General features: G+C 36.8%; 1 protein-coding gene across 1 annotated transcript in view; it reads right to left on the minus strand.

The window, feature by feature from the left end:
• Nucleotides 1-26,478, minus strand: part of LOC131948643 (aryl hydrocarbon receptor nuclear translocator) — an 80,005-nt gene that overhangs the window by 12,936 nt on the left and 40,591 nt on the right. Inside the window, exons 4-7 of the mRNA XM_059310257.1 lie at nucleotides 5,358-5,434; nucleotides 2,875-2,964; nucleotides 2,053-2,161; nucleotides 1,263-1,348 (exon numbers count right to left, since the gene is read on the minus strand). Of these exons, the coding sequence (XP_059166240.1) occupies nucleotides 1,263-1,348; nucleotides 2,053-2,161; nucleotides 2,875-2,964; nucleotides 5,358-5,434 (362 nt within the window). The remainder of the gene's footprint in view (nucleotides 1-1,262; nucleotides 1,349-2,052; nucleotides 2,162-2,874; nucleotides 2,965-5,357; nucleotides 5,435-26,478) is intronic.

Raw genomic sequence — 26,478 nt, forward strand, 5'->3', positions numbered from 1 at the left:
TTGTTAGATCTGAAAGTTAGAGCATTTCTTGAGCATTAATTGAAATGGATAATACACAAGTAATTGAAATTACCAGAAAAAGAATTTAATTTTCCGAATGAGAATTCGCAAAGCTCTAATGTCCTCTATAAAAGCACGAAAAGGTAATTTTAGGTGTCTTTATAAGGATCAATCTTCGCTAATGCAATTAAATTGGCATCAATTTATGTAACATCAAAAGGAGGGGAAATTCCCGAATTATATAATTTTATTTCAAATGCCTCAAATGCACGGTTTCTTATCTCTGATTCAGTTTTGAGGTAAAGTATGGAGCTCCGTTTTTATCAGATAGTTATTTTAACGGGTCACAGTTTTTACGGAAGACCGTTTTGCACCGTCGTAGGGGCCCCAAAAAACCCTTGTCTTGTACCCGTCCTGGAGTCTCCGGTTCCCGCAGTTATCTGAAGGTGGGCTTAAGCTCTGGAGCACCGCGACCTCAGAGCTGAAACTCGCCGGCTCCAGAGGGGCGCCTGAAACAAAGCCCGTGTCAGACTGGGTAGCACCGGGGTTAATCTCCAGACCTCGTTCTGATCCAACAGAGTTAATCACGGAATCACCTTTCATGTCGGATTAGCGGATTAGGTAGTTATAAGCCGATAGTACATTTTAAATCTGGGGGATTTCATGGTGTATTGCTGGTAGCTGTTTCATTGTGGCATTAGGGTGTTGAAAAAAAGAAATAATGTTTTTACGAAACTTGATAAATATACACAAACATGACGTTTCGACCTGAGGTCTTTGTTGGAATTAAGTAATTTTTTTTTAAAAATTCTAGAAAACACATTTATTTTACGTCGAAAACTATTATATCTATAAAGATAGCAGTTTGTCAGTAATACGACAGGGATTGGGTAGTAGAGTTAAATAATAAATAATCTTCTCAGTAATCTCGACTTACGGGGATTTTAATCTTACAGTTATTTTTTATAAATATATCGGGAAAAAAACAGATTAACTCGTTTTTTAAACGTTCACTGTAATTTTTGTATTAATTAAACTTAAGAAGTAATTTTCAGTTGTTTTTTTTTCATGCTATTTCAAGTGCCCCCCCCCCCCCCACTCCCATGAGAAAGATTTTTTAATTGATGTTTTTAAAAATCCCAGGTTTTAATTATTTAATTTTTTTTTTTACTGCTAAGCATTGAGAATAACAGCAGAAATACAGTTGTGAATGGTATCAGTAATGGTCGTGTGAGAAGGAAATGACCTATGACCTTACGTACCTTGTAACCACCGGAAGTCAACCCTGCGTTGCGTTTGGCCAGCACACATTTCATCCTCAGGAAAAAGGAGCGCTCTATCTCCACGTCTGGTAAAGAGTTAATGGAACAAGAAATTTTAACAAATACTAGACAATAATTATTTTTCTTGTGTATCAATATTTCAGGTAAGGGTTTTATTAATGAAACAAGAAATCTTAATTTTGTATCACTATGTCTGGTAAAGGGTTAATGGAACAAGAAATCCTCATTTTGTATCACTATGTCTGGTAAAGGATTAATGAAATAAGAAATCTTAAAAACAAATACTAGACAAGAATTATTTTTCTTTTGTATCAATGTGTCTTGTAAAGGGTTAATGGAACAAGAAATCTTAACAAATACTAGACAATAATTATTTTACTTTTGTATCAAGATGTCTGGTAAGGGTTAATGAAACAAGAAATTTAAAAAACACATACTAGACAAGAATTATTTTTTGTATCAATAAATCTTTTAAGGGTTAATGAAATACGAAATCCTAAAAACAAAAACTAAACAAGAATAAAAATAAAGTTTAGACTGGACTAATTCTACTCTGTAAGTTTTTTTTTTGTTTTATAAAATACGAAATATAAATGTAAAAAAAAACAAATCAACAATTATTGCTGCTGTTTGTTGTGTTCTTTGTATCTTTATTAACCCCTCCCCCTGTCTTATGCTTTACGTTATTTCCAATGCGTTTCGATAGTTTACTCTCTGTCAAGTCTTATAGTGTACACACAAACCAAGAAGACGTTTGTAAGCTAGTCACCTTGTAAAATGTGGGTGTGGTAAGGATGGTGCACCGTCAGAAGTGCAGACATTTCGTCATGATCTGCAGGGTGGATGTACTCGTATATACTTCCACCTGTCAGTTCCACCTGTCAAAGTATAAAGGTGCAAATTGTGAAGGTGAATATATATGAAGTATGAGTTTTTGAATGTGAATATATAGGGAGTATGAGTTTAGTGCATGTCATGGGGTTCCATTTAAATGGAAGCCAAATGCAGGTGTCTAATTCACTACGAGAAAATTCAAATGTAAGGAAAAATAGAGTTAAAATTAAAACATGGAGTGGAACCTATCTTAAATGTTGAATTGGCGTTGAATATTTTGAATATTGAAATGAAGTAGCATGTTGTATTAATGTTGAAATTGAAATAAATGTGCATTTTGAATTGATGTTGAATATTGAAATAAAATTGCATGTATTATTAATGTTGGATGTTGAAATGAAGTTGCATGTTGAATTATGTTGTATGTTAAATTGATGTTGAATATTGAAATGAAGTCGCAAGTTGAATAAATGTTGAATATTGAAATGAAGTAGCATGTTGTATTGATGTTGGCTATTGAAATAAATGTGCATGTTGAATTGATGTTGAATATTGAAATAAAGTTGCAAGTTTAATCAATGTTCAATGTTGTAATGTCGTTGCATGTTGAATTATGTTGTATGTTGAATTGATGTTGAACGTTGAAATGAAGTTGCATGTTTAATACATTTTGAATTTGAAATAAGGTTGCATTTTAAATAGATTTTGAATTTTGAAACTTAGTTGCATGTTGAACTGATGATAAATGTTGATCTACCTGAGACAGACCGAGATGAACCGAGGCAGTTTCTGAGATGTACATGATCTTCCCGTCTGGTGCCACTACAAAGATGAACCCGTCCAACGTCTGGAACAATCATTGACCAACCGTTCATACAACACGTACAAATTAATTATTTTTAAACCAATTATAGAATTGGTAACACTCAGTGGCGTAGGCAGGGGGGTTAGGGGGGGTCATAACCCCCCCCCATAGACCCCTCGGTATAGATATATAAAGTATGAGGGGGGGTGTAAATCGAAAGTTTGAGGGGGGGGTGCAAATCGAAAGTTTGAGGGGGGGGGGGGGTACAAATCGAAAGTTTGATGAGGGGGGGTGCAAATCGAAAGTTTGAGGGGGGGGGGGGTGCAAATCGAAAGTTTGTCCCCGGGTAAAAATTGGAAAACCCCCCCCCCCCCTTGAGACGATCCTGGCTACGCCACTGGTAACACTCACGATAGATTAGATTGACAATAAAGGGCGAAGTTAAATTTATGCCCTAAAAGATATGATGTGTATTGGAGCGAAGACTCCTTCGTTAATTCTTGTAGTAATGCAATTTTTTGCTCTGTATCTAAACAGTTAAGCAGCTATCCTTAACCCAAACCAGTCCACATTAGAATGGAATATAACTCAGACTTATTTGTGTGAGAGAGAGCTTGTTTAATCCTCTCCGGTTATGGTTAGACATAATATTAGGGTTTGGTTCAGAGTGGTTAAGAGTTTTGACACACTATTTCAGATACACAAAGGTAAGGCTACAGTTGATTTATTTATTTATTTATTTATTTTGAGATATAAATGACTATTAATATATTCTTTGATTATTGTGTTTATTACGGGTTAAATAATACATGCGCATTTTGCTCCGGAAGAACAAAACTTTTTTATAAAGCGATTTCGTGGAAATTACACCCTCAGATAATTTAATGAAATAAATAAAAGCTCGTTTACAGAAAGGGAAAAAATAGGGGGGGGGGGGGGCGGGCGAATGAGAAACCAGAAATCAAGCGACTTCCAAAACGAGGCTATGTTGTGGTGAGGAGAGGCAGTGAGGGGAGTGGGGGGGGAGGGATGGAGGGGGGAGATCTAACGTTTTATCGAAGAAGGACCGGCCGGCGAAGGACGTGACTAGCCATAGGACACGTTACTCGATGCCGAAATTACCATGCGCCGACTTTCGCTGCCAAAACGTGCTTATTTGGCCAGATTTTTCCCCCAATGTCTGCCTCTCTCTGATACTGCCAGTTTGTATTCAGCATTTTTCTTTTTAATTTTTGTTCATTAAAAAGGATTTAGATTATTTTTTTTTAATCCAATATATACAAAAAATGTACGTGGCGTTTGAGCAAATGTAAAAAAAAAAAATAGCCTTACAAAATGTGAGTTGGGTTTTCCATATAGGCTGACCACGATAACAAATAGACAACTTTCGCTCCCACTTTTCCCCCAGACAAATCTATTTTATATTCATGAGATTACAATAGACTGGTTCTATTTGCGACTGTTAAATTATAGAGATTGGGGTCCCGGTAATTCGTTCTTAGATCTACCGGGGCGGGATGGGGTGGAGGGGTGTGGGGGCGGGGGGGCGAGAGTTGGGAGGTACGTCTTTAGTGGTCTGAAATCTGGAGATCGTTTTACAGAAACTCCCAGACATCGCAGTTAGCTCTCGGATTGAAATGGTATTTATGTAAATAGATTAATTAAGGGTTGAGATGAGACTAGTTTATTTTCAGGATCGGGGATAAGTTCGTTTTAAAGCTTAATGTCAATTAATTATTCGACTTTTATTTAATTTTGTTTTTTTTTTATTGTTTTATTGGGGAAGTTTTTTTGTAAGCTGTTTAACTTTATTTAATTTAATATGAAAGAATATATTTTACTATTTATTATTTTCATAATCTAACAGTAAATAATTTTTACACTCATTTTAATACTATTTCGGATTTTAAAACAGTTTTTAAATGTTGCGTATTTGATTTTGCGCAGAGGTGGGACAACCTGAAGTAGAAAACCAAATAAGTAATAACCGAATCGACGACCGCAACAATAACAGTTATACAATAGTATATTTATATTTAATTTTTCCCCCCAAAATCTGCTGTTGTGTTGCTATGTCAATTACTTCATAATACAAAAAAAAATATATTATGTGTAAACCAATCTAAAGATTTTTGGTTATTTTAAGTTTACTACTTCAAATACAAATATTTGCAAGCTGGTACTTATCAATAAGGTAAAAAAAAAGGTATAGTTCACAAAGAAAAATAATTACAGTAAATATACCAAAAATGTAATCACTGACAGATGTTACATAGCAGATGTTGAAAAGTAAATAGCAATCTATTTGTTACGTGCTGCGAAACTAGATCCTTGTTTTTAATTACCAAAGAAATTGCGATGGAAATGAGCGGACCATTTTGTCATCTTTTCAATAAGCTGTGGTGTACGGGGGTTAATTGTGTAGGCCTACATACCTGCAGCAAATGTGACCCCAGCTCCTTTTCCAAAGGGGTTTTCGGGGGTTGTCTTTGACCCCATGCATCACCGAGACCTATGTAAAAAAAAAGGTTTTTTAGGTATGAATTCATAGTTGATATTACTTTGTTAATATGAAATAATATGTGTGGTATATTTATCATAAAACGGTTTAATTGAATAGGAAACTAGGGAAGGCCTGTTTTTGAAGGGTCTTTTCTAGAAACATAATCAAGACACGTTTTTTTAAATAAAAACAAAAGATAATTAAATTTGATGTGGTCAGCAGAGGAAAACAATTAGTTGAAGCTTTGAATACATTGTATGCAATAACATTGGACAGAAAGTGATAAGAAAGCATTATGTTTTTATAATTACAATCAAAGTAATTACAATACACTTTCATCAAGTATTGTAATTATCGTGGAGCCTTGTTACAGTATAAAATCGGGGAACCTTTTAGGTGCGGGCCATGATGAAAGGGCGGGTATAAGTAAATGATGTACATAAGAACCTCGAAGGTAACCACATGTCAAAAATCAAATTTAACCCCGGAATGAGAAGATTATTAATTATCTTCTTTCATCTCGATTCGCTCTCTAAGGAAGCGTCAATAAATTCTACCCAGCAGCTTCCTAAACTCGCCTACCCCTCCCATACTACTATAACAAAGACCTGAATTCGAAACATTCGACGATAAGTTTCTTCCGCTTTCCTATATACATACATATATATATATATATATATATATATATATATATATATATATATATATATATATATATATATATATTCTCATAATCTATTACAGCACGCACCACTTATGTATCAACATGTATCCAGTGATCCAGCCGCCTTATACTCCTGGATACATCTGCTTTTGTTCCTCTGGATACACCTCCATTGTTCAAGAGGTGTGGGGGTGGGGACGGGGGCAGGCAAGCGGTGTAATCAGAGCCTAATCACTATCTTATCTCGTACGGGCATCACAGAGGAAGAATAAAAGAGAGTCGGACAGCAGAGGGTTAAACCTGTATTTATGAGGCGTTTGATCCTCTCTCTCTCCCCATGTCGATTAATTAGAATTTGTTTTTCCACGGTAATTTCGCGTTCGTCTTTTTGTTTTTAATGGGGAAAAGAGGTTTGTAAAAAAAAGTTGGATAACAAATTAGCAAGTGATTTTGTTATCTAGGGGCGCTAACCCTTTCACCTGGGAACCCTTGATTCTTGACTCGTGATGGGAAGTTCGGTGTTTCACACGTGTTGGGCCAAGGTGGCGGGAGTTACGCCCCTTTGCTTGCCGGAGTTTTCTTTCAGACATTTATCTTTTAGGGTAGGGGTTTAAACTTTAAGGGGGAGAGGGTAAAGGTATTTTTTATACAGGACGGTGAACAGATATTCGTAAGAAAGATGGTGTAAGACTAAACATGTAGGAGAATAGTATTCTTTGTCTATTTATAGTTACCCTTTTTATCAACATTATAGGCCTACTTAAATAATAAAAACTAAAGTATCCAAATATTAAATATATATTTACACGAAAAGATCACGATTTTTCTTTAAAGAATATTAGCAAATTCAACTTATTTTCTGTTGTATCAACAGTTTTATCCAGATATTCTTCTAATGCCCAGAATGTAATTTCTCATTTACGGACGATTTTATCATCGAATGAACGTCGATTACGTTGTGATGTAACTTAATTTATATATCTCCTTAAATGATAGGTCACTCTCTATCTCTACCTAACAAAATATGTATCTAGAAAATCCCTTAGTAACAAAAGTTGTATCTAGATAATCAATTCCCGGGGGTTAAAAAAAACTAGCGTAAAAAATTGTCGAAGCATCTCAGTTACCTACACCAGTTAAATGTTGGCACCCCTGTAATTAGCTGGAATTTTCTGTTAACAGCCCGGATGCTCGAGTTCCGTGTGATCAGAACGGTAAGGGGAGTAGCGTCCCCGGCCAATTGAAAGTGATGTGATAGATTTACCTGTCCAATCATCACACCTGTGTCACTTTCAAACCTATCTCGACGCTGGATAACATCAACGGTAATATAAACTTAGAAGGGTAAAGAAAATAAAGCTGTATTTTTTTTCAACTCCAATTTTTCTGACTTATTTGACTTGGAGGGCCAAAATGTTTTAAAAAATTTAGGCACTAAGGAAAATTTGAACATCATTTTACTGATCCGGTGGGTGTGATAGGTCAGGGAGAGGACGTGTTGGAAATTATATTCACACACACATACATACCGACACACACACACATAAAGACACACACACACACACATACACACGAATTCAAGTTATGGGAAACATAGGCCAGTAGTTTCAGCCACTTGTTTTAAAATTATACAAAACTCAATTTCTTGATTGCGACTCTTAACTCCCACAACAGGCTCCCCGATTACCTTACTCCCTACACCCTTCACCTCCCCTCTCCCTATAATTTTTCCCCACCCCACCTTCCTTACTTACAGTAAAAAAAAAAAGAGACCAACGATAACGTAGTGTAACACGAGAACCGAACACCAAGACAATCGTAGCCTTGACGATGAAATGTACGGCTTGTTTGTTAGACAGAACGACAAACTTCACGGTGCGGAGAGGTGCAAGCGCAGGAAAAAAAAACGGGAAAATCAAATCTTATTTTATTTGGCGAAAGAACGAACGAAGAAGCCGCTGTCTTCTTCGTGTTTGAACAATCCGCTTATGATGAAGAAAAAAAATTCCGCGCTCACTTTCTGGGCAGCCGATACCGTGTATCACCTTACCTCTGATCATATTTACCCGCGGTGTGATTTGAACCCCGGTCCCTTTTGTTCGCGGTTCAGCCTCTCGCCGCTGGCCGCGCGGTGCGAAAAAAATTTTTTTTTTGGGGGGGGGGGGGGGGGGGGGGGGGACTTCGTTTGTAGAAGGTCGTCAGAAACCGTAAACGGTACCCGGTTGTCATGTCTTTTTAACGCGGATGTCGGGATGGAATCGCGCGTACAAAAAGTAGATCAACGGAAAAAAGAGTAAACTTTTAGCTTTTTAAAAAATTGTCAAACGGTGAATTTACGTTTTAGAAGTGGGGAGGAAAAAGTATTAATGAAGATAACTTACTCGTAGATAATTATGTAAAATGAGAGTCAGAAATAGTGGATCTCTCCGGAAATTTATTAGTAGCTTTAAAATTATAATAGAACCCAGTTGAAAAAACAGTAAGTTATAAAATGCAAATCTTTAAATAGTAAGTAAAGATTTACTGATAATAATGGAGCAAATGCGATTTTAGTATTATTAAAAGCTGGTCTTAAAAATAAAATTGCTTTTCATTTATTTGTGTAACGTTCATTTGTATGGAATCAAATGTGTAATTAACTATGATCACGTGTGTATGTGCTGTATGTATGTGTATGTGTGTCAATACGTGTTCGTATGTGTGAGCACGTGTATGTGTACATGTATGTGTAGGTGTGTATATATTTATACATTTTTAACTAAACACATTTCGGTTTTGTTATTACTTGTCGTTTTCTTGCTTTGTAGTAAAGTAATGCGGATAATGTTTTGCTGCGTAACCAGAAAGCTGCGCATCTAGTCCATATAGGTTTTGTGCTATAATTTCTCTATGCGCATTTTTCTGTGTGCGTAAATTTCTGCTTGCGCTTTTTTTTCGTTGCGCATTTTTCTGTTTGCGCTTTTTTCTGTGTGCGCTTTTTTCTGATTGCGCTTTTTTCCGTTGTGCATTTTTTGCGCATTTTTCCGTTGCGCTTTTTTTCTGTTTCGCATCTTTCTGGGAACCGTTTTACTGTAGTATTGCTATGATAAGGCAAAGAGAGAGAGAGAGAGAGAGAGAGAGAGAGAGAGAGAGAGAGAGAGAGAGAGAGAGAGAAAGAGAGAATGCTTACGCAACCACGTATCAAGTTATCCGCTCCACTTTTTTTTTCTCATCCCGCGTCCCGGTTTAATGGATTTCTAAAATCATGGGATGTAACTCCCGTTACCGTCAGCTAACAACGACGTACATTTACCCAGAGTGGCCTCCCCTCCCTTGATCTGGACGTTCGCGATTATTAAGTCCACAAAAGGTAATTGTTAATTTCTACATGTAACTGTATCTCCCCGCGTATGCAGACACAGGACTCAAAGACACTACCGCAGTAAAAAAAGGGGGGAATAATGCAAATATATTTTTAAAAAGAAAGGGGAGGGAAGCGAATTTTTTTTCAATCAAACAAAGGGAGGGAAGTAAAAAAAAATTTCAATCATCACCCACCCCGTAAACTAAACATAACGGACGGGACGCGGGTAAACATTGAGATGGAATCGAAAAGTTTTCACCAGGTTGGAGTTAAACCTAGTGTTCATTGCCTCTGAAGCGGACCAAGTAGAGGAACATCGTAGGCTGTGGCCAGTACCTAATGCCTGGGTAAACACGGGAAAGATGGGGGCCTCAAGCTGACACGCAGACGACAGGCCCCGTGTACATTCGCGGGGCCGAATGCTAGTGTGTATTGACCACCGTCTTACATATTGATTAAAGTTGTTTGAAAAATTAAAACAAGAAAGCGTTTAGCAGGGGGGAAATAAACTTTTTTTTTCTTTAGCGAAGAATTAAAACAACATTTAAAAACAATTCTGGTGGATTAAAAGGTAGACGACTGAAATCCATGTTAGGAAAATTGAAGAAAAAAATTCATTAGTAATGTTAATGATGTTTAACATTTACTTCAAAAATAAAAATTAAAAATTAAAATTCCAGTTTGCCAATTATACATTAATGTGAAAAGCTCAAATATGCTACTTTATTTTTGAAGCATTTAAAATTTCTAAGCTATTACATACATGTATGTGAATTTATTTGATTCTATAAAAACCAAAACAGCTGGTTTTGCTTTTTTTTTTTAAACTCATAGCACTAAAAATAAAAACTGGTTTGGGTTCCTTTTTTTTAATTAGATAATCCACAAACCAATTTAATTCTTCTACTTCAACCAGTTTTTCTCTGGATTCGTTTGTCTCTCTATCTGTCTTTCTCTCTATCCTTTCGTCTCTCTATCTGTTTTCTCTCTCTCCGTCTTTCTGTCTATCCGTTTGTCTCTCTATCCGTCTTTTTCTCTATCCGTTTGTCTCTCTATCCGGGAATGAAATTAATGACCACCCACTATTTTCCATCTCAATGCGCATGTCCAGACTGACTTATTTCTTCTTCTCATTACCCGAATAGCCATAGGCGGCCGTTTTTTTTTCCTGACGCATGCGCACTTGACCAATAGTGAACAATTAGTGAATCCGGAGAACAAAAACTCTGCTTATTTCCCTTTGGCAGTTTAGTCCCTCCCCTCCTCACCCCCCCCCCCCCCCCAACCCCAACCCACTCCCACCATCCATTGCACGCCAAGGACAGCGCGATAATATTGATATCAAAATGTGCGAAACTTTAAATAACTACTACAAAATTGACTTTTAATAACTTAAATACAAAACGCTTCAAAAACTACCACACAATATGTGCGAAACTTCAAATAACTGCTACAAAATCTATTTTTAATGACAATAACACAATAGACTTCAAATAACTACCGTACAGTAAATTTCATCGCGTAATTTTTTTTTATAGTTATCACAAAATGTACTTAAAATAACTAATTATAATAAATCAACCTTCAGTACAACAAAAAGTTTTTATTAAATAACTATCAAAATCATCGTAAAAAAATATTTTTGCGTTTGTCTGCTAACAAGAAAGTCTTGGAGTCACGAGTTCGAGTCCATCGGATGTCCCTGAGTCCACTCAGCTCTGACGGGTACCTGACTCAAGTTAGGTAAAGTAAATGCGACTGGGGATAATACTAACCACACTATCCCGAGGTCACTGAAACAGGTGAACTTTACTTCACCTGTTCCATTGTCAGTAAGTTTGTAAAGGTATTTAAAGCATACAATACACACATGTGTAAATGGCTTACAGTGTCGTTTGTAGTGTATTATGTTTGTGCATACGCCCTATATATATATATATATATATATATATATATATATATATATATATATATATATATATATATAAATACACATATCGTAATAAACCACAAGCTTCACCCCGCCCCCCGCCCCCTGCCACCCTTCAACCCCCGCCAGGTTACCCCCACCCCCTCCTCCTCACACATGTAAAATTTTAGATTTTGACGAAACAGTCGAACACTTGGATACCCACACGGCAGAGGAATGCGGGGAGTTATCAGATTTGTGTGACACCTACAATTGACATCCCGCAGGTGGGCGCCCCCCTCGCACGCCGGGCCCCCCGTCGTATGGCTCGCGTGTTGGTTAACAACATGCTCAAAACAAGTCAACATTTGAATCAACATTCAAATCAAGTTTCTAAAACAACGTTCGATTGAATACCTGAATCAATATGTAATCGTCGTTTAAATAGATTTTCAAATATTGATTTGAATAAACGAATGTAGTAATAGACTAGTCTGACAACATTCATTTAATATAAGATTTGCCTTCAAACTTTCTTTCAAACTAGCCTACCAATCAATATTCTTGTCAGTTTTTCATACTAACGCCCCAATTATCTTTCAATCAACAGTCATATATTACGTTGAAAAAAAAATATTACTTCAAAATGCGAACAGTCTTTAAAATACATTTTAATTTAAATCAAAATACACAAAAAAATATTCTAACCATCCTCAACATTAACATTGAAACCAGAAATTTAAAGACTAACTTTAAACCTTCAAATCGAAATTGCCCTACCAATCGATTTGCAAAAATCACCATTAACATCTATTCTTTGCTGCACAAGTAATACTCTAAGAAATTCTAACAATGTTCAGTCATTTTTGTGGCTTAAACATGATAAACATGGTAATTTATATTTAACTTTTTTGTTTTAAATATATATATATATATATATATATATATATGTATATATATATATATATATATATATATATATATATATATATATATATATATATATATATATATATATATATATATATATATATATATATATATATATATATATAAACATATCACAATATGAATGTATGTATATCGAGAAAATTCGCCCACACAAATACGAACACCATTTCCCGTCTATAAAAAGTAATTCCCCCTCTGTACGGAAAATTAACCGATTTAAAAATAAACCGCTTTGATGGAGTTACAAACGTGGGTGAGAATCGGCTTAGACATTCATACCTCGGGCGTACAATGGGCGCCCGCAGTGGGGGAGGTGTGTGCCGTCGATATCCCCAGCTGTGGCCGGTATCAAATCGCGTTGTGAGGTCTCGTGCCGCGAGATTGTCGTGAAGAAGTAGGTAGACATTTTTTCGCTAAAATATAAACTTTTTTAAAGTGGGGGGAAATATAATCAGTTTCTTCCAGGCGCCCCCCAACCCCCGCCCCCACCCCCAAACTAAAAATTCTACCCCCTCCCCGAACAAAATAGAAAATATTTAGAAAATATATAATTTTACCAGTGTCCATACCCGCCCCCCGGAAATTTTAGACCGCCCACACCCCGGAAATTTCAAGAAGTGCCCCCTTCACCCCTACTCCCTCCCCCCCCCCCCCGGAGAAAAAAAGTATGATAAAAACAGCACTGAATATAATATAGAGAAACTAGCATCAATGTGTCAAAAAAAAGAGGCATATGCTTTAACGTCAAATAGGAAATGTCGATCAAAGGGCATCAAAATGGCGTCGAAAAATAAAATTCAGAACTGTCTACGAAATGCCTCCGCACTCAATTCAATAGGTTGTATCACTTAATACCTAGTCTAAGTTGAACTTAACGACACATTTTGTACTTCCGTTTGAATACTTTAAAATATTTTGTGTAAACACAAATCACTCTCTGTTGATTTATCAACGTCACCCCCCCCCCCCCCACCCTCCCACCACACACCGTTTTTCCACTTATTATGACGTAACTGACTAACTTTCTTAAAGCACTGCCGGTAATGTCAACACTAGATGACATGGGTTAAACACTATCACAATTTTGTTTCATTCACAAAAATATTTCTCAAAAAATTAAACGCATAAACACAGATGGTTAGTCCGCATTAGCTCAAGTTATAAGATTATTATGTCAACGCTGACAAAGAAACTTTTTTTTTCACAGGCTCGTTTATAACCGGGCGCGATTGCTAGTAAAGAAAAAAAAACATAAACTACCCACTTGTCAGGCGAAGGGAGAAGAAAGGCGAGGAGATAACAAGTCTTAGGAGAGGGGAAAGTCCTATAGGACACCTGCATGCTTCTTTTTAAACATCTATATTGGCTTCACGACAATTAGTTACTTCCCTTTTCATTTTTTTTACGTCAAAATTCGCTAACTAATTTATTGCTAGCGTTAAGGGTCTTGTGTGAAGTTAGCGACTAAGAAAAAAAATTTTTTTACCTTGAACACTCAGACATTTTTTTATTCATACCAGGCAATTCGCTTTCTTTTTTTTTTTTTTTTTTTTTTAAAAAGTTTCACACCTGGGTAAAATCCTAGGCAAACACGACAGTCATATTGTCAACAAACATTCCACGCAGGTATCTACCTTTTCCCACATTCCCCACCCCTCCCCATCCACACCCCCCCCCCTTTCTTTCTCGACACCACCTACCCCTCAAGAATTACTTCTTCCCCTCAAAGGTGTCATCGCAGAGGTCTTTCTCAATCAACGACGCCCCAAACCACGTGACCTTTTGACTTTAACAAATCGTAAATAAGACATTTGAATGTATTGGTCTGCATAAGATGAGGTTATACAGGAACTCATTTGTTGACCTTGACTTACAAATTTGTGTGCGTGTGGGGTGGGGTGGGGGGGGGTGGTAAAAAATATGACAGATTCTTCAATGAAATTTTACCGTATAGTAGCCCATGTTTGTCTTACGTTAAGTCTAAAGTAAATATAACTAATCTTATGCACGCTTGATGCTGAAAGATTTTGTAGAGAATGTTTTTGAGATGTCGCTATATATATATATATATATATATATATATATATATATATATATATATATATATATATATATATATATATATATATATATATATATATATATATATATATATATATATATATATATAGTAATAGTAAGGAAACTATAGAGATAGATGGATAGTGAGTATACATATACACTATACTAAGTGCTTGTTCCATCTAGGAGCCCAGTGCAATGTTACTCGTGTTCCCGTGTACCACTTCACACTTACAAAGACCAACGAGTCTCAAAGCTTGACCTTCCCCTCCCACACCCTCACACTTTAAACTGTTTTCACCCGTGGGGTGTCCCGTGGACAATCGCCCCCACTCCACGCACCCCCTATCAGCTGCCGGCTCAACGCTGCAGCAAGGTGAAGGACAGTAAGTCGCAGGGGTTATCTCCACGTCACCTCCGGCCGCCCTAAACGGCCGCTCGGCTCTCCCAACGAACAGGTTTTTTTCTTTCACCCTGGTCCGGGGTCCTCATAAACGTCAAGTGTTATGAGAGGGGGCCACTTGACTGTGCAGGTGTGCAGGGGCGACGCCCGTGTCCCCCATTTTTTTCTCCTGGGGTTCCTTGCCTAGAAACGTGGAATGTTAAACACGGGGACTTTTAAGAAAAGCGCAACAGAAATACAGTAGAAAATATTTTTCAGCGTTTTTTTTAACTCACTTAATTTAAATATTCGTAATTTTTTACTTACAACAAGCGTAATGAATGTCTTAATTAATTTCAAATTAAGCTATTAAACATGTGTATGATGATTTTAAGTTTATTTTATGTGCGCGTTTTTAGGTGTGGTATTCATTAAAAAATCGCATGCTATTACATGAGTTAATCTGTTAATCGATAGTATGTATTCTACTTATCTCCCCTTTTTATTTTATTTTATATAGTCTTCTTTTAATTAGATTTTAACTAACATAATGTTTAATTCAAGTATTAAAATTATTTTTCTTGCATTATCATCGGAGACAATCGTAGCTGCATTAGCAATGAGTCAAAATTGAGTTACCATATTTGTCAAAATTCCCCAAACAAACCAACAAACAAACAGATTGTGTAAGCTAAATAAAAGCTTATAAAAAGTAAACAGTTCTAGACTTCTTGGTACAAAAAATAAGACATTGGGTAGACACAAGAACCATTAGTCAGACAATGCACTTTAAGCTAGCGTTGAACATGACGGGAATTATAGCGTGTGTTTTGGTACAGAATGATTGCTAGTTGTCTCATTTGCGCCATTTTTACTTTCTCGTATATACGAAGTATAGAGAAAGTCTTGTAATCGTGCAAAAAAAAAAAATCGAGATTTTTGCAAATCTCGACGTTTTGCATCTCACTGATACGGAAAAACATAATTTTGCAATCTTGTCCGTATGTCTGTGTGTCTGTGTGTGTGTGTGTCTGTGTGTGTGTGTGTCCGTGTGTAAACACGATAACTTGAGTACCGTTACAGCTAGGTTGATGAAATTTCATATATAAGTATTTTATCAAAATCGTAGATCCGTATCAACTTTTGAGCGATTTCCGACAACCGGAAGTGGTACTTTTTCTACTTTGAATTTTTCAAAAGCCTATAACTTGAGTACTATTTCAGATAGATAAATGAAATTTCATACGTAAGTAAAAGATCTAATTCTCTACCTTCTATTAAATTTTGAGTCATTTCCGTTGACTGGAAGTAGTACTTTACGCTACTTCCGATTTCTCAAAAAACTAATGTGAATTTTAAAAGTAATAATAATATTGCGCACTATTATGCGCTTTTTTATTTCGCGTTCACTTGGTGTGCAATTAATTTGTCTACGAGATTTTATTCTATTTTTAAAACTTTAAGTATTTAAAATGGATTAAAAATCATGTCTATAGCCCGAGTTCCCATCCCCTGTTATTTTATATAAGAATATTCGAGAAAGTTTAGGGGAGATCACTCCCGGTTTATTATTGTCGTAACGGTTATACCTGTTCATAACCGTCATAATTTGTCATAATTTGTCATAACTGTCATGCTTTGTCATAACCGTCATACTTTGTCAAAACCGCCATACCTTGTCATAACCGTCTTATCATGTCTTTATCATGTCATATGACAACATAAATAAAACACCCGTCCAACATACACATACTGAACACTTCTCGTCCGTTGTAATTAATATATAAGGAATTATCGGATTAGCGTTTAAGCGTATAAGCTCGCTGACCGATTCTAACAATTATGCAAATTCTATTTGTCCAGCTTTATCCTAAGGAATGTCTCTAGCATTGGTGGACCTGCTACACAAGGCTGAACGTGAACATTTATATTTTTCTCTCTTCTCTCCGTCGTGGTCGTCGTCTCCTGTATTGATAAGCTCCGATACTTGATAACAATAATAAGTGTATGACTTTGGTGGCCCGCATACCTGGCATAGCTGCCCACCGGGGGAGATAGCAGTGTAAAGTCAAGCTGGCCTTTTACCTTACAAACACCTCACTCCCCCCCCCCCCTTCCTCCCTAACAAATGTTGTGTGTGTGTGTTTGTCAGACACCTGCGCTTCGACGCATGTTCAACAGATTACATTTTAAAACCTGAGTTTGGCGAAGGGAGATTGGGGTCGTATGTAAGGGGGGGGGGGGGGGTGGGTAGTGTGACGTATGGGAGGAGGGGGTGTAAAAGTTTATGGTGTGTACGTGAATACAACTAACCTCGGTACCGTCGCTGTAAGATAATGGTGGCGTAGGTAGTCATTGAACGCGTGAATGAACCTCGAAATTATTTTTTTTATATACCACAATTAAATTCTGCCATTGATAAAAACGCCTCAAGCATAATTCACTTGAAGTTTATGTTTAATGGGTTTAATTCGCGGAGTTAAGTTTATACCAGTGGTTCTTAAACTGGGTTCGATCGAACGCCAGGAGTTCGGTGAGGCCGTCTTGCACCCGACTCCTATGATTCACAATCAGATTATGCCAGTGCGGACGATAAAACTATTAAGAAGGGCTTGGTGAATGCGCATATGAAACTGGCGGGGTTCGGTTACTCCAAAAAAGGCTAAGAACCACAAGTCTATACTATTTATTTGTATGTATTGTAGATTGCGAGATTTGACGGTCTGTTTCATTCTATTCTCTGGTGTAGAAGATACCACCGCATCGTCACCATCTGTTGTGATAAACCATAGGTGACAGAACTATATCCGGCAACCATTAAACTCAAATAAAGACAACCCTTGTCTAGGGGTTGGTCCTAGCAACCCCAACATGCTAAAGTCATCAGGAGTGTTGCCAGTTATCCCCCTTAACGCAGGCAGTGCTCTCCCGCTTATCTACGACACTGCCCATTGTTGACGGCATGACACACTACGCGAACTTAGCTGGAGTGGCCGCCAAATCAGATAGCTCTGAGCCCCATTTTTTTTTTCTTCTCGGCCGCTGGGTATTAAATTTAGCATCTGACGTGTCGTGATGTCAATACCACGTGATAAGACCGCGTGTAGATTCCTTTGTGAGATGTGTTCATCATTTTATTTTTAAATACTTGTTAAAAATAGAATCAAAACGGTTTGGGTATAGTTTAAATGAGGTGTAAAAATATCTTTCCGGATTTACTACCCGTACTTATGGGAGGGAGGGGGGGGGTAATGGGGAAACCGACAGCGACTAGATGAAGTAAGTAAGAACCATTTCGATCCTAGAAATCCATAATACAGGTGATGTAAAGTTTACCTATTTCAGTCACCTTCGCATATGAAGGGATAGTCTGATCAGCATTATACCCAGCTAATTTTACTTTTCCTTTTCGTGATCCAGGTATCCATCAGAGCTGGGCAGACTCTATGACGCCCTACGTAAGAGTATCTCTTTTTTCCCATTGGAGATAGTCGATACAAATACCGGGTTGAGATTACCAATACCGGCGATATCATTAAGAATCGAACATTCATTCGGTTGATAATTAAGCGTTCTACTATACAACCTCGTACATCAACATCATCTTTTGTCGTTCGTGCCCAGGTCACATGGGGCAGATGAAGTAGAGTTAATCTGTTTCATAGACCTCGGCCAATGAAGTGGTGGTGTGGTCAGCACTATGCCCAGCCGCCTTTGTTTTCCCTAACGTGAGGCAGATACCCATCAGGGCTGGGTGGCCTCAGTGACGTCCTACAGACTTGAATCGGGGTTTAAACGCGAGACTTTCGGGTTAGCAGTCTAGCTCTCTACCGCTAAGCCATCCCGTCCTGTACCTCAAATACAACTAGGCCTCCAATTTTTTTTTTTAAGAAACAATATAGATTTCTCTTTTTTATTATTTTGTCTAACCCTTACCTCAAGCAAAATATCTAACCGGAAATCGATTCACTTTGATATTTTCTTCCCAAATCGAACCTTATAAAAATTCACTTGGTTTTACAATATAATTAAAAACAAATATATTGATTCAATTTTTCGATTGTTTGTAATTAGGTTCAATAATCCGATACTTGGATTGGACAAAGAAAACGAACATTAATGTAGGCCCCAAAGTATGTGGTTTAAAGATTTTCTTTTAACGTACATAACTAGTTAACTAAATACTTTGCGCAACGAAATATAGTAAATGTCATAATAGTAGTATATTAGGTCGCTTTTGGGTCGTATTCTTGGCGGAGGAGGGAAGGGTGAGGAACAATGACATATAGCAAAATACTCGGGAGCAGGGAAGGGTGAAGGCGCAAAGACATATAGTAAAATACTCCCAGCCTGGCGCATCGCAGGGTGAGGAGCGAAGGGTGAAGGCGCAAAGACATATAGTAAAATACTACGCCAACTGGGGTTGGCGGAGGAGCTGCAGGGACAATGAGATATAGTAAAATACTCCCAGCCTGGGTGAGCCTGGCGCAGAGACTGGGTGAGGAGCGAAGGGTGAAGGCGCAAAGACATATAGTAAAATACTCCCCCACCCTAGGGTGGCGGAGGAGCGGAGGGTGGGTCACCTTTTGGTGACCTTGTGACGTAATCATTGACCTTGTGACGTCATCATTGACCTTGTGACGTAATCATTGACCTAGTTACGTAATTTTAATGCGTTTTTTAATGAGTTTTAATGAGTTTTTAAAATTTTAATTAATTTTTTAATTAGTTACGTAATTTAATTACTTTGTTTACTTTTTAATTAATTTTTATTGACCTAGTTACGTAATTGGATTTTAATGAGTTTGAATTTAATTTTGTAATTTTAATTAATTTTTATTAACGAGTTACGTAATTTGGTTATTTGTTTGATTTTAATTAATTTGATGTTAATTACTTTGTTTGTGTTTTGTTTGTTTATTTTTAATAAGTTTAATTAATTTGATTTTTTAATTAGTTTAATTTTTTTTTTTTTTTTTTTTTTTTTTTTTTTTTTTTTTTTTTAAATTTTATTTTATTTTATAATTAGTAATTATTTTAATTTTTATTAACTAGTTACGTAATTTGCTTTTAATTAGTTTGATTTTTACATTTTTTAAATTTGTTTATTTCTTTTCTTTGTTGTTTAATTTGTTGGTTTGTTTATTTACTTGTATGTATGTTTAATAGTAAACGGATAGGGGTGTTGGTGGATGAGAGGGGGAGTAATGATGGGGTTTGAGGGTAGGGGTGCGTTAGCGTGTACTTTGTGAATAACATACATTAACAACACCTGTTACTCGCTAATGGCACCCGGCACGTATCGATTCACTAGCAAAGTTTTTCTTTTTGTGAGGGACCGTACACTGTCCGAGTTAATTTTGGTCACACCCACTGGACCATCATCAACTTGATAGCCCACCTAATTAAATTTTTTGACACCCGTCATTGATTTATGTGGGTTCGCGAAGCGATCCCACCGGGAGGTATGGTAATTAACGCGAAGCCAGCGTTAAGTGTGGGAACATCTGTTACCACGTTAATCGATTTTACCGATCGCTTTGTTAGCTCCGCGAAGTACATAGGTCATTATGCAACAGCTGTTGTGCGACAGCTGGTGGTGTAATTAGGTTGAGCAACCGGACATTACCTTGTTGGTTTTCTAGTACGCGTATGCTACACGTATATACACATTCACACACACATACACTAAATTAGAACAAAAATCTTCTTATATTTTATTTGTTTATTAACGTTTTTCCAATTCATCAAAGGCTTTTAAAATTTGATTTTAATTTTTTAAATTTTAAAATTTGATTTTAATTTTTTAAATTTTTAAATTTTTTAAAATTATTATTTTTAAATTTTATTTTTAATTGTTGTTTACTTGTTGTTTAATTTAATTACTTTGTATAATTTATTTGTTTGAAATTCATTTTAATAAGTTTGCTTTTAATTTCTTTGTTGTACGCCGTTTGAAATAAAAGACTAACACTAGCGTGTACTAGAAAGTGTCATTGTGTATAACATCCATTTAACCACAGCTGTTACTTATTAGCGACAGCTTGTACTTATCGATCCGCCCGTGATCCTCCCCGGCGCTCCCCGTGGTTGCTTAATAGCGGGCTCACTGAAGCGATCACAACAGGTAATTAATCGAAGCCATTAAGTCCCTCTACGCGTTAAGTGTGGCGACAGCTGGTGCTGTAATTACTCACGGCTCTCGGCTTTTTTCATTAGACTACAGCTGTACATGAACTATGTTCACATATCGTACGCCCGGTCATTCTTTGAGCAAATTAAAAAATTTTGTTTCCACATGTCCTGCGAACCGTCCCTGGCTATGTATGAAAGATTAATGGTTGTAACTATTCGCTTATAGCGAGGGTCAGCGAAAACAAAAAATATATTTAAGGGTCGGAATTTTCTTTCAACCACCGTTAAGTCAGGTTTTGAGACGAAACGAAGTCTCGGTAGGTTCGTGTTTTTTAATGGGCGACAGGGCGACTTGGTGCGTTGGTACGTAGGTATGCGGGGTAGACATGTTTTTTACAAGTCTGGAAAAGTAATTACGTTTTTATGACCGTTCCGATTTTCTTTTGATCTGACCACCATTTGACCACACTGAGCCAGATAAATTTAACAATTGTCGCAGCGGGGTTTATTTTAAGTGCACCCCGTGCACGCTTGTTTACATTTTAAAAGACGTGTCGCGTGTCTTCCCCTTACGGCTTCCCTAATAGAGAAACGAGAGGAAAGACAACTGTTCTAAAATTAGAACAGCCTTGTCTACAGACACGAGTATCGTCCCTTGTGAAAAAATTCGCGTCAGAATCCTTAACTAAACAGTCAATTTCTTTAAAAAGTTAAAAAATAATTTAGGAAGACAAGGGTTAACAAAATATATATCTTAGTCTTGCAGCAGATTACCTTCCCATGTTCGCTTTAGTATTACAGTTTTCATCAATCTTCTTTTTGACTTGAACTTCTTTAATTTTTAAGAAAGTTAACTTATACATAATACATTACGGCTAATGACAATTTTTTTATTTTTACCACTCAATGTATTTTCTTTTTCTATATCTTACATTGTCATCTTAATTTTTGATCACCTTAGGTGGTGGTAAGGTGGTAAGGTGGTGGTAAGGTGGTGGTAAGGTGGTGGTAAATTTGCTTAAGGTGGTGGTAAGGTGGTAAGGTGGTGGTAAGGTTGTGGTAAGGTGGTGGTAAGGTGGTGGTAAATTTGCTTAAGATTATAAACTTCAAGTTTTAAAAAACAACAACGTTATAGTACGTCGTGTCAAATGACACACCGTTTAAAATGTCTACATTTAAAGTTCACCAAAATAATGATGTATAAACTAAATATGATATGACGTTAGCATACATATCATTCAATCTAATCACTCTAAAGTACAAATCAATAATTTTTATTGATTAAGGGGCTGGGTGAGTTATTTTTATTCGGGCGCCCAGGGAAGTTTGGAGTTGGTTGGAACAGATTTTATACACGAGTCGGTGATGTTTTCACCGAGGCAGGGTTCGAAGCTAGACCATGCATGTTTTGGAATTGTTGGCAGTTGAGTTCATACTAGGGTCGGAGATGTTTTCACCGAGGCAGGTTGCAAAGTTGGTACATGCATGTTTAGGAATTGTTGGTAGCCGAGTTCATACTAGTGTCGGTGAAGGTTGGTTTTGAACTCGGACCATGCATGTTTTGGAATCGGTAGGTGTAGAGTCCATACTAGGGTCAGAGGAGTTTTTGTTAACACCGAGGCAGGTTGCAAAGTTGGTACATGCATGTTTAGGAATTGTTGGTAGCCGAGTTCATACTAGTGTCGGTGAAGCTTGGTTTTGAACTCGGAACATACATGTTTTGAAATTGTTGGTAACCGAGTTCATACTAGGGACGGGGGTGTTTTCACCGAGGCAGGTTACAAAGTTCGTACACGCATCATTGGAAATGTTAGGGAGAGTTAAACTAAGGTCGGTGAAGTTTTCACCGAGGCAGGTTACAAAGTTGGTACATGGATGTTTAGGAATTGATGGCAGTCGAGTTCATACTAGGGTCGGGGAATTTTGTTAGCACTGAGGCAGGTTGGAACGATGGTACATGCATGTTTGGGAATTGTTGGTAGCCGAGTTCATACTAGTGTCGGTGAAGGTTGGTTTTGAACTCGGAACATGCATGTTTTGGAATTGTTGGTAGCCGAGTTCATACTAGTGTCGGTGAAGGTTGGTTTTGAACTCGGAACTTGCATGTTTTGGAATCGCTAGGTGTAGAGTCCATAGTAGGGTCGGTGAAGTTTTCACCGAGGGTGGTTTCAAAGTTAGTACAGGCATGTTTTGGAAGTGTTAGGGGCCGAGTTCATACTAGTGTCGGTGAAGGTTGGTTTTGAACTCGGAACATGCATGTTTTGAAATTGTTGGTAACTGAGTTCATACTAGTGTCGGTGAAGGTTGGTTTTGAACTCGGAACTTGCATGTTTTGGAATCGCTAGGTGTAGAGTCCATAGTAGGGTCGGTGAAGTTTTCACCGAGGGTGGTTTCAAAGTTAGTACAGGCATGTTTTGGAAGTGTTAGGGGCCGAGTTCATACTAGTGTCGGTGAAGGTTGGTTTTGAACTCGGAACATGCATGTTTTGAAATTGTTGGTAACTGAGTTCATACTAGGGACGGGGGCGAGGGCGGCGGACAAAGTTGTCGATGTAGGTAGGGTGCAAGAGATATTCAACGAGGAGTGGTGTCTACAAGTTATGTATCCCAGTCTGTTGGAGTGGTTTCTAGGGGGTTGTGATATTAGTTGAATAAATATTTGTCTGTAGGATTGTCATACAGCCTTTGTCTCTTAAATGGAATAGGTATAGTGTGGGTAGTAGTACGGTCTGTTTATCTAGCGGTTGGTATTGAGGTTAGTGTGATGACGCAAGGTTGGATGGGAGAAGGGGGAAGGGGTTGCGGACAAAGGGAAGGGGAAGGGCGAATAGTGATAAAAATAACTCACCCAGCCCCTTAATCAATAAAAATTATTGATTTGTACTTTAGAGTGATTAGATTGAATGATATGTATGCTAACGTCATATCATATTTAGTTTATACATCATTATTTTGGTGAACTTTAAATGCAGACATTTTAAACGGTGTGTCATTTGACACGACGTACTATAACGTTGTTGTTTTTTAAAACTTGAAGTTTATAATCTTAAGCAAATTTACCACCACCTTACCACCACCTTACCACAACCTTACCACCACCTTACCACCTTACCACCACCTTAAGCAAATTTACCACCACCTTACCACCACCTTACCACCACCTTACCACCTTACCACCACCTAAGGTGATCAAAAATTAAGATGACAATGTAAGATATAGAAAAAGAAAATACATTGAGTGGTAAAAATAAAAAAATTGTCATTAGCCGTAATGTATTATGTATAAGTTAACTTTCTTAAAAATTAAAGAAGTTCAAGTCAAAAAGAAGATTGATGAAAACTGTAATACTAAAGCGAACATGGGAAGGTAATCTGCTGCAAGACTAAGATATATATTTTGTTAACCCTTGTCTTCCTAAATTATTTTTTAACTTTTTAAAGAAATTGACTGTTTAGTTAAGGATTCTGACGCGAATTTTTTTACAAGGGACGATACTCGTGTCTGTAGACAAGGCTGTTCTAATTTTAGAACAGTTGTCTTTCCTCTCGTTTCTCTATTAGGGAAGCCGTAAGGGGAAGACACGCGACACGTCTTTTAAAATGTAAACAAGCGTGCACGGGGTGCACTTAAAATAAACCCCGCTGCGACAATTGTTAAATTTATCTGGCTCAGTGTGGTCAAATGGTGGTCAGATCAAAAGAAAATCGGAACGGTCATAAAAACGTAATTACTTTTCCAGACTTGTAAAAAACATGTCTACCCCGCATACCTACGTACCAACGCACCAAGTCGCCCTGTCGCCCATTAAAAAACACGAACCTACCGAGACTTCGTTTCGTCTCAAAACCTGACTTAACGGTGGTTGAAAGAAAATTCCGACCCTTAAATATATTTTTTGTTTTCGCTGACCCTCGCTATAAGCGAATAGTTACAACCATTAATCTTTCATACATAGCCAGGGACGGTTCGCAGGACATGTGGAAACAAAATTTTTTAATTTGCTCAAAGAATGACCGGGCGTACGATATGTGAACATAGTTCATGTACAGCTGTAGTCTAATGAAAAAAGCCGAGAGCCGTGAGTAATTACAGCACCAGCTGTCGCCACACTTAACGCGTAGAGGGACTTAATGGCTTCGATTAATTACCTGTTGTGATCGCTTCAGTGAGCCCGCTATTAAGCAACCACGGGGAGCGCCGGGGAGGATCACGGGCGGATCGATAAGTACAAGCTGTCGCTAATAAGTAACAGCTGTGGTTAAATGGATGTTATACACAATGACACTTTCTAGTACACGCTAGTGTTAGTCTTTTATTTCAAACGGCGTACAACAAAGAAATTAAAAGCAAACTAATTAAAATGAATTTCAAACAAATAAATTATACAAAGTAATTAAATTAAACAACAAGTAAACAACAATTAAAAATAAAATTTAAAAATAATAATTTTAAAAAATTAAAAAATTTAAAAAATTAAAATCAAATTTTAAAATTTAAAAAATTAAAATCAAATTTTAAAAGCCTTTGATGAATTGGAAAAACGTTAATAAACAAATAAAATATAAGAAGATTTTTGTTCTAATTTAGTGTATGTGTGTGTGAATGTGTATATACGTGTAGCATACGCGTACTAGAAAACCAACAAGGTAATGTCCGGTTGCTCAACCTAATTACACCACCAGCTGTCGCACAACAGCTGTTGCATAATGACCTATGTACTTCGCGGAGCTAACAAAGCGATCGGTAAAATCGATTAACGTGGTAACAGATGTTCCCACACTTAACGCTGGCTTCGCGTTAATTACCATACCTCCCGGTGGGATCGCTTCGCGAACCCACATAAATCAATGACGGGTGTCAAAAAATTTAATTAGGTGGGCTATCAAGTTGATGATGGTCCAGTGGGTGTGACCAAAATTAACTCGGACAGTGTACGGTCCCTCACAAAAAGAAAAACTTTGCTAGTGAATCGATACGTGCCGGGTGCCATTAGCGAGTAACAGGTGTTGTTAATGTATGTTATTCACAAAGTACACGCTAACGCACCCCTACCCTCAAACCCCATCATTACTCCCCCTCTCATCCACCAACACCCCTATCCGTTTACTATTAAACATACATACAAGTAAATAAACAAACCAACAAATTAAACAACAAAGAAAAGAAATAAACAAATTTAAAAAATGTAAAAATCAAACTAATTAAAAGCAAATTACGTAACTAGTTAATAAAAATTAAAATAATTACTAATTATAAAATAAAATAAAATTTAAAAAAAAAAAAAAAAAAAAAAAAAAAATTAAACTAATTAAAAAATCAAATTAATTAAACTTATTAAAAATAAACAAACAAAACACAAACAAAGTAATTAACATCAAATTAATTAAAATCAAACAAATAACCAAATTACGTAACTCGTTAATAAAAATTAATTAAAATTACAAAATTAAATTCAAACTCATTAAAATCCAATTACGTAACTAGGTCAATAAAAATTAATTAAAAAGTAAACAAAGTAATTAAATTACGTAACTAATTAAAAAATTAATTAAAATTTTAAAAACTCATTAAAACTCATTAAAAAACGCATTAAAATTACGTAACTAGG

Source organism: Physella acuta, unplaced genomic scaffold, assembly GCF_028476545.2.
Source record: "Physella acuta isolate Inbredline_101_S28 unplaced genomic scaffold, ASM2847654v3 ptg000654l, whole genome shotgun sequence".
Classification (NCBI taxonomy): domain Eukaryota; kingdom Metazoa; phylum Mollusca; class Gastropoda; family Physidae; genus Physella; species Physella acuta.